The following is a 10,144-nucleotide window of genomic DNA, read 5'->3' as shown; positions in this document are numbered from 1 at the left end:
GAAGTAAATGGACAGCATTTCGAGCATTTATTGAAATAATTAATTGTTTTCTATTTTTATTTTTAATATTGTCATTTTGCTAACATAATTTCGTTTCTGTTACATAATTTTCAATTTTATTTTTAGTTCCCCTATACGCAACCAAATATTAAATAATTCATGGAAAACTTGTGGTAAACAACTTTGTTATTTATGACATGTACCTACTAGATAACCAGAATTAAAATCTTTACATGCATTTTTCTACGAACTAGTGCAGTCAATACTTTAGATCTAATTTACTCGAAAATGGTTCATTTTCTATGAACCAAGAGCACATTTTTTGTTCAGAACCGATCGCAGATTCAGGAAAACGTAATCAAATTACATAGAACTAGGATATGCAAAAGTTATGAAGACATAACCTTGAGGACAAGTTGGCCTAGGCCGCCCTTGGCTTCTGATCGAAATAAGCACCATGTAGTTTTAATGACCTTTAATAGATGTACACTTCACCCAAAAATTACTTAAATCCCTGAAAGGGTTTTTGAGTTATTGAGGAAAATTATTTTTTTTTTCTAAACAGCATCCTGTGCCTCAGTGAGGGCGCATCGCAGAAAAATATTTTTACCTTATTTTGGTCTGGTCTACCCACTGGTAAATTTTTGTACACTGACACTTAGACACCCTGTATAATGTACCCACGTAACAAAAAATAAATACAAAATCTTACTAATCTAAGACAATTAAAATATTTTTTAAATAATTTCAAGCTTTCAACAAGAAGAATTTATTACCTTTTAAAGCACTGGGTTTAGTTCATGAATCTTAGTGTCATTGAGCTCTGATGTTAAACTAATTTAGGTGAACTATGTAATATAAATCTAATGGATGTGATATGACAACATAGATCTAGCCTGATAAGAAGCAAACGATCAGCCTTAAAATACTTCTGCTTCAATTTATTATATTTATTTTAGTTTTCATTTTTATTGGCTTACGACAACGTGTTTTTAATTTCGCAGTTTGAGAAACCAAACTTATAATGTATTTCTAAAAGTGTACGGTAGCCTCCTCCCAACAATAAGAAATCCTCAGAAATCCCAGATAACAAAATTTCAGTTAATTCGGTCCAATTTTGTGGAAGATAGGACCGAAACTAGTTTTTAAAAAATTATTTTCAACGCCCTGTACCTTGGAAAAGGAAAAATATACGCCCATGGTTCATAGGAACAACTTGTAATATTTTTTGAAATTCTATCAGGCTCTGAATTTATGCTAGTGTTTTTCAGAACACCCTGTATAATAATATAAATAAATAAAAATCAACATACACTTTTATATTATTATTTTTATTCAACTTATAACATTCGTTACATTATTAATCTGAAAATGTTGATAAAAAACCTTATCCAATAATCGATCTGTTGTCGTGATTTGGCAATTCCTTGGCTTGATCAGGAAAATCTGTAGCAAATATCTGATTTTTTTTTTTTTTGGGTTTTTTTGAAATGCGGTTTTTTCTTCAAAGAAAAAATTCACTGACGAAGAAATTGTCTCCTATATTTTATGATAAATATGTTTAATAGAAAGAACTATCTTCTTTGGACACTAAACACGGGAAAATCCATAAACAAACACATAATCGTGTATCTGTGATTTCTTATCAAGGGTCAATGTAAATTGCAAACAAAAATGTCACCAATTATAGGCCTGATATGCTTACATTCTAATTTTTGACAATAACATTTCGTCAGTGAATTTTATTCTTTTGCCGAATCTAAGTGTATCGTTATATTGCAAAAATGTTTAAAAATAGAACTGTCATAATATTCTCGTCTGTGGTGTTTATTGCATGTATTTTAATTATTTATTTATTGGTAATCCTAGGCACTTTTGGTAAGTTTGTGGCAATATTACTATCAGTTCAATAAAACATAAAATTAAGAAGTTAACTAATTCACATGAAATTACGACCAACTTCAAAAATTGCAAGTAAATCGTGTAATTGTATATCTACCTACAAGACATTTTAAAATGTACAAAAGCCTCCCCAAAATTGCTGAAACTACATGGGTATTATCAAACTACAAAAATGTTACCATTAACTGTTTTAAATTTAAATAAAAATATTTTTTTATAAAACTTTGTTGGCCTGTATATTTTACGTAAAAAGTGTTTATCAACCTAATGCAAATAATATTATTATCTCAAATACATCTTATTTCTTCAATTCCACTATCATAATCATAATTTACGCATAATTTTTTTGAACAAGATTTATTTATTAAAATATATAAATTTATTCCATATAAAAACATTATAAGATAAGGGCTTGGAAAATTATTTGTAATTATTACATTACATTTATTACTTTATGTACCTTAACCTGTGAACGTCGATTGAATCACAGCTACAATAAACTGCGACCATAAGATATCTGACGCTGTAGACTGCCACGTTTTATTTATGTAATTTCTCCAGTTGCATGAGGCTGAAGTTCTTTGCTTCTAAGTGCGAATTATTTATTATTTTATCCACAATCACCATATAATCGAATTTTTATGTGATACTTTATCCACTAATAAATGTAATAAAGTAATTTTATTTCACCAATAGAATAATGAAATAAATAAATATAAATAATAAACTTACAATAAACCAAATTTAATTTGTTTACTTATTAACATTATCATTTACATTTATAGTAATAGACATTTCGTTTTTTGTTTTATCACATTTAATTAACTTCCTTTCCGTTAATAACAACCCTTGTAGCATTGTTGCCATCATTTTCGGAACGCATAACATCTGCCGAAGTTTGTGAAGAATTTGCATAAGTTATGGATGTCTCTTCTTGCAAGGAACAGCTATATTTTCCTTGGATTTTCCTTGCAATATCAAGTTTGTTAGATATAGACTCCTCAACATAACTTTCTGCTATAGGGGAGCTTCTCCATCCACCATGCCATTTTGATGGCTGTAAGATCAGCACCTTTATTGGCCAATAGAATTGTGGATTTGCGATGTTCAGGAATGAAGCAAATACTGAGGGTACCTTCGCCAATGTGTTGATTCCAACAGGCCGAGAANCTATTGGCTTCCTCTCTTAAAGTGCGTGATTATTTACAGTGGCTTGAATATGACCGTCATTTTTTTTGGATTTCCTCTTTTAAAATGCTATAGAATGTAACTGCGGTATAATAATTATGTGGATGTACTTCATTTACGATCAAGAATGTCTGTTTTTAATTGTATTCCTTGTAAATGCCAAAGACTGTATTTATGCGAACCATAAATTTACTATTATCAGCTATTTTTTTTAGATAGATCTCCAGAAATCCGAGAAGAATCGTCCGTGTCATTATTAGATAGAATTTGCCTTTATGGTGATGATAAGGAGCTCTTCAGGTATGGAAACTACTTTTCTAGTGGCAGTGAATATCTAGTAATCGACTGGACAGGGACATATTCTCTTTATCATACACGTATACTGAATAATTATAACGATTGTTTAGGATTAGAATTAATTGGTAATGAAACTGTAGTGCTGCAATGTCCAGGAAAACGACCAGAACAACCTGGTTGCTTCGAGGTCTTCAATTCAATATCCGAGTCTCACGACACTGAAAAGGTTTGTAAACAAAAATATTGGGAAATGAATTATTATGCGCTGTTATTCATTTCGATGTATTCGCTGTTAAAGTAAATTATGTTAAATTATAGAATATGTATTTTCGATCATTTTATATACTGGTTACCAAATTTTTTGAAGGTGATGTTTACAGCAGGCAATTATCTGCAATCAGCCTTAGAATGCCAGAGAAAACATTATGTACATAGAAGCCTTGTATTTTTATTAAATCCTAAATCTTAAACTTCTTGTTTCTTCTCTCTTTACTTCAATATGTAGCGAATTTAGAAGAAATTAACAAGAATTTTTTCAATAGAACCTTCAAATAATTAAAATTTTCAGTGGCTTTNATGAATTATTATGCGCTGTTATTCATTTCGATGTATTCGCTGTTAAAGTAAATTATGTTAAATTATAGAATATGTATTTTCGATCATTTTATATACTGGTTACCAAATTTTTTGAAGGTGATGTTTACAGCAGGCAATTATCTGCAGTCGGCCTTAGAATGCCAGAGAAAAACATTACGTATGTACATAGAAGACAAGTATTTTTTAATCTCAAATCTTAAACTTCTTGTTTCTTCTCTCTTTACTCCAATATGCAGCGAATTTAGAAGAAATTAACAAGATTTTTTTCTATAGAACCTTCAGATAATTAAAATATTCTGTGGCTTTTTTTGGACTGTGTTTATGACTACTGTTCTCTAAATTCCAAGGACTGTTTCTCTCGGTTATTTAGCAGTGTTATAAAATCTATTGGTCTCAGAGATCCTTTACTTTCTCCTGATCGATTTTGTCAGAATGGAAAAAATAGGAAGTTATGATTAGTTTCCAGCCTTTGGGTAGGTGTCCCTAATAATTTTGTAAGCCTGTAAATGAAAAGGTCTGGTTTCTTATGAAATATTATTGATCGCCGTAAATTATCTAACTGGACTGATATATGCAAAATACACATTGCTCAGACTGCTAAGAAGAGCTCTTTTGATAGATTTCTCCAAATTTTTATTGTACATCATCATCTGTTCATTTAGTTTCTTCAAGCAAGGTCATCTGTCACGTATTTCCACTGTAAATTTTTTTTAAAATTGTTGAACTTAACTACAGGCGTACGTTGTAATAAGTATTGATCATTTTACAGGGAGGAAAGATTTGTATGGATGAGGATGGTCAAAAACTCATTACTCCTAATAATTCGACTATAGACTTTTTTCGCTGTGAATGTGCAATTGTCGTCAGTGCACCTGATGTTACACCACGAAGACTATAAAATCTGAAAAGATTGTAAAAGTTTAAATTGATTGTAAAGACAGACTAACAGTAATGCTATCTATTGAAAAATCCATGATGCGACAAATATCAAACTTTAATGGGAAATTGAAAAGTTTATTTGGGACAAAAGCAGAAGAATGGACTTTCACTTTTATAGTGATGTTGAATTGTCATTTTCCCTATATTTCAATAGTACTTAAAATAAAACTGCCCAATTATAGGTAAATATATATTTTTTTCAATACCTTGCACCTAAATTTTTCCGTTCTCTCTGGTACGGAAGTCAAACGCCGCCACTGGTTACACCCATTTTTAACTAATTTTAATTTCAAAAATTTATTTTAACAAAAAAATCAATATTTCCACTGATTTTATGATGGCCCCATCGTCTTTAGCGGATCAAAATACATGGGTCTATCATACTCTGTTATCACATACATATATTCCAAGATTATTAAAGAGAAAGGAATTATAGGATCACATGCACAAATAGTCAGACAGTTCTGATGTATATTCGTTGGAATAATATTATGACAAGCACTTGTCACTGGTGTAGTTCTGGTTGGTTTGTGGCTTCACACTGTACATTGTACAAATGTTAAGTAAGTCATGTTCTGCGTTGCTATCCATGTAAATGTTAAAGTCACTAACAATTACTATATCTTTATATCTACTTGCTATAAATTCAACATTAACTATTTTTGAATATATTTATGTCGCCAATAAATGAGTAAAATTGTTAAAATTCTCAATAATAAATAAACGTCTACTCAATAACTTCACTCTATGCTTTTGATGCGTTTAGTCATATCAATTATTTACAATGTACCCAGTTTAAATCATATATAATAATATAAATAAATAAAAATCAACATGCACTTTTATGTTATTTTTATTCTGAAAATGTTGATAAAATACTATCTTTTTTGGTTGTCGCTATATAACCTGTCTTCTGCTGTTTATTTCATTCCTCAAAACATTCTTTTGTCTCATGCAAAGTTGACATTGAAGGTATCCGTCATGCAGACCAGTTTGTGCTTAATTATGTAATAGCAGCAGTTGTTGTTTAGTCCTCTTTCTTTATGGTTGTTTGATGAAGAGATTACCTTGTTGGTGCCCTTATGCTGGTTGCTGACACATCGTCTACTACTCCCAGTATAAGAAATTTAAGCAACCTTTGTTAACTAATTAGTCAGTTTTTTTGTTGCCCGTACACCCATATCAGAATAAACATTTCTATACAAGTTTGGACATGATTTCGGATTTGCAATGCGTTCAAGAACGCATAACGATCAGTGAGAATATTAACCCGCTTATTCCTACGGGTTGTCCCATTATTTTCAAGCATATAACATACAAAAAGAGAAACAACTTTTTTTAATAATTGAATTTTTAAATTGTACGGGCCGTTTTCTTACATAATATGTTTCCGAGTCTATTTGGAAGTATGTAGGATCCTGGAAAAGTTCATTCTGACACCTCCAACTATAAAGTGAATGTGGTCCTTATTGCTCCTGTTATTCCACCATTACTATGATGGGATAAGATACAACAGCGGATCTTTACTGGAACTAGGCAAGGTACAAAGACCTAGTTGTTTGGTAGTAACAGTAGCAATAAGAACCAAACCCATGACGGCCATCAACTTCCGTAGTGGTTTACTTTGTAGTTCTGGTGGTTCCAATCCTTCAAGCACTCTTGTTATGGCAAATTCCTGTTATAGACACTGTATGACGAGGTTTTATTCTTTGTCGACCGTAAATATAATATGGAGTGGATTAATCATCCTTAACTACTTAACTTATTTAACTTAATCACAAAAGTGCTATAAATAGTTTAATAGTATTGTTTATTTTACAGGTGGAAAAGATTTGTTTGGGTAAGAATGGTGATGAAGTCATTACGCCCAATAATTCAACTATATACTTATTTCATTGTATTATGTATGCTCTGGTCAGTGCACCTGATGTTAAACCACGAAGATTGTAAAACCGTAAAATATATTATTACATCCCTTTGATGTTATCATCGTTTTATTATTTATGTATTATTGTATAATGTAAATTCTTACGAAAACTAACCACCTCAAATAACTTATTGGATGAATATAATAAAAAACATTGAAACACGTTGATTTTTATTTCGAATAGTTTCATAAAATAAAAAATCCGATTAGTGAATGTGTTGCTGATTTTATCATAATGGACTGTACCTGTTTCTTTGCTGGTTCCTAAAAAACATTTAACTTAAAAATACTAAAATTATTAGTTTGAGGAATTGATTATAATCACCATAGGCAATAGTGCTAACGTGTTATGTTATAAATTATAAAGTTTCGGAACCACTTCACCACATTTTGAAATTTTTTGGAAGGAACTACTCTGTAGTTCGAGACATGTCGACTTCAATATGATGTAACAGGAAAATCTATTATTTTATTTAAATCACACTGAAACAAAATATTGTTATAATGGCTTTAACTAGTATAGTTAAATTGAAAGACGCAGTCTGATAAAACTGTAATTATTGGAAAACTAATATGTGTCATCTGTCATACATGTTTTATTTTAAACAAATAACATCAGCCACCTATGACTGAAATTTGTAATAATATTTGATAAAATACGGTTCGTCTCTGGCCCTTATAAGATTTATAAGAGATAACGAATTTTCTTTGAATTTTCCAATACTTTTATTTATTTATTTATTTATTTATTTAGACAATACACTACCCTACAGAAATTCCAATTACAGGGTAGGTACAAGCAGAAAACTACATCATCATGATATGAGATAAGTAACAATACAAAACATTACATACCTAAATAATTAGACAAAACATTATATAAATGAAAAAACAAATATAATTTAATTTGTAAATGCAACTTTTTTAATTATGGCTATATTACAATTAAAAATATCAAACTGATTTTGAAACAGATTATATTTATCACACATTTGAAAAAGAGGAGAGTATTTTTGAATATTAATTCTTGACATAGGTAAATAAAACAATGAAGAAAAACGAGATGATAATCTAGGTATATGAAAATTTAACAATGAAAGTAAAGAAGGACAGTCAATTGCATTATGTAATAACTTATATAAAAATATCAATTGCGCAATCGTTCTACGTTCCTCTAAACTGCGAAATGAAAATCTATTTAAAAGGTCACATTGAGGGATACCAATAGGTGGATAATTGCCATCCTCTCTAAAAACTGCAGCCTTTAAGAAACGTCACTGAACTCTTTCTATCTTAGTTATGTAAATATTATAGTAGGGTGACCACACAATGCAAAAATACTCCAATTTAGATCTAACAAAAGCTGAATATAATAATTTTAAAGTAGAGAAATCATTAAAATCCTTAGAGCAGCGTAGTACAAAACCTAGCATTTTAAAGCTTTCGTTCGTAATCATATTACTCGTAATATGGTACGAAAAAGACAATTTACTAACAAATTGTACACCTAAATCACGGATAGTATGTGGCCTGGTAAGAATAGTATTATCAATACAATAATCAAATACAATCGGTTGCTGTTTGAGAGAGATGGTTATGACATAACACTTTTTAATACTAAACTGTAAGTTATTATTAACATTGCACCATAAAACAATTTTATTTAAAGCAGATTGTAAATTTAAACAGTAATTACCACTACTTATACTAGTATAGAGCTTCATGTCATTAGCATATAATAAACACTTAACATCAGTTCCAACCACAATATCATTAATAAACATATGAAAGAAAAGAGGACCAAGAACCGATCCTTGCGGTACACCAGAAGTAGCTACAAATTCTTTCGACAACCGACCATGAATATTCAACAAATGCTTGCCGATTTAATAAGAAAAAAAGAAGTGTAGTAAGTCCTTTGAGAAACCGAAACTATTTAATTTAGTCAATAAAACACCATGCGGTCAAGCCGATCAAAAGCCTTTGTGAAATCGGTGTATATTACATCTACTTGCGAATTCGAATCAAAAACACCCGAGATATATTGAATTATATGGTTGGAGGTGGTGGATCTGTCCTTAAAAAAACATGTTGATATTCATTTATTCGATTCTTTGCAAATAAAAAAATAAAATCGTAAAGAAGAAACTCATAAGCTTTAGAAAAATTATTGATAATTAATTGTTATAGGTCTATAATTTTCAACTTTATTTCTTTGACCTTGTTTATAAACAGGAATTACTTCTACTTCTGTGAACTGATTCAGTTGAAACAATGCAGTGCCTGTATCCGTTAATGAGTCAACAGAAACAAAATTGGACTTAATAAAAGTATTACTGAAGTACTGAGCAAACATCTCAACCACTTCACCAACACTTTCATAAGAATTATCTTGGTAGTACATTGTACTTGGCCAGCTGTTGTTATTCTTTTTCATCTACATTGCCAGAATTTATTGGGATTGATTTTTTCTATTCTCAATGTTACGACAATAATTCAGATATTCACATTTAATTTCATTTTTTATATAAATTCGTAAAAATTCAAATTCCTGGCAAGCTACTGGATCATCAAATCTTCTATAATCACGCAAATCTTTATGCTTTAATTTAATACTTTTAATAATATTCTTAGTAAACCAAGGTGGATAGTTTCGTTTCCTTCAATTTCACCATTTGGAACCCATTGCAAGTCATTCAAATTTTAAGGGGACATTCTCTGATAATTCAGGAGATAGCATCCGAAGCGAAAATGTGCTGCATAGTGTAGTTTGCGAGATACCTAATTTTCATTGAAATTTCTAATAGTTTTGCTTTAATTTCACCCCATGGAACTCATTCCAAGTCATTCAAATTTTAAGGCATATTCCCTGATAACTCTAGAGGTAGCATCCGGAACGAAAAAGTGCTCCAGAGTGTAGTTTGGAAGATAGTGAATTTTTCTTTGAAAGGACCCAGCACAAATCTTATGGAAATTGGGTCCCGGTCAAATTCGCTGAATTTTTGATATGTGATAGAGTTCATCATACTGGTCAATTGTCTCAATGGCCACAAAGCTCAAAAATGGATAGTTTGGCCGGTACAGAGCTTTAAAGCTCCGAATATCCTCCACGGATTTATGTATATGCGCAGTGTGTATAGACTTTTGAAATAGCCTATTTCATTTTTTTTATTATCTAGGTTTATATTTTTGAGGTTGCTGAATTCAGATCTGTTGTTAGATTTTCAAAATTGACAGTTGGCAGCTGTCAAATAGCTGTCAATGTGCTATAATAAAGCCAAAAACTTGTTTTTT

At 30.6% G+C, this 10,144-nt stretch overlaps 1 protein-coding gene across 2 annotated transcripts; it reads left to right on the top strand.

Annotated features, from left to right (window-relative positions):
* Nucleotides 1-1,748: 1,748 nt before the first annotated feature.
* LOC111691406 lies at nucleotides 1,749-7,012 on the top strand. Of its 2 annotated transcripts, XM_023454161.1 has the most exons (3): nucleotides 1,749-1,878; nucleotides 3,306-3,390; nucleotides 6,745-7,012. In XM_023454161.1, the coding sequence occupies exons 1-3, from the start codon at nucleotides 1,785-1,787 to the stop codon at nucleotides 6,902-6,904; spliced, it is 339 nt and encodes a 112-aa protein (XP_023309929.1). In that variant the 5' UTR covers nucleotides 1,749-1,784; the 3' UTR covers nucleotides 6,905-7,012. The 2 variants fall into 2 exon arrangements, 1 of the variants encoding a protein (XP_023309929.1); XR_002762940.1 differs by lacking the exon at nucleotides 3,306-3,390.
* Nucleotides 7,013-10,144: the final 3,132 nt, after the last annotated feature.

Source organism: Anoplophora glabripennis, unplaced genomic scaffold (genome assembly GCF_000390285.2).
Source record: "Anoplophora glabripennis isolate ALB-LARVAE unplaced genomic scaffold, Agla_2.0 scaffold211, whole genome shotgun sequence".
Classification (NCBI taxonomy): Eukaryota; Metazoa; Arthropoda; class Insecta; order Coleoptera; family Cerambycidae; genus Anoplophora; species Anoplophora glabripennis.
Note: the sequence above shows the minus strand (reverse complement) of the source record. Positions and strands in the feature narration are given on the sequence as shown.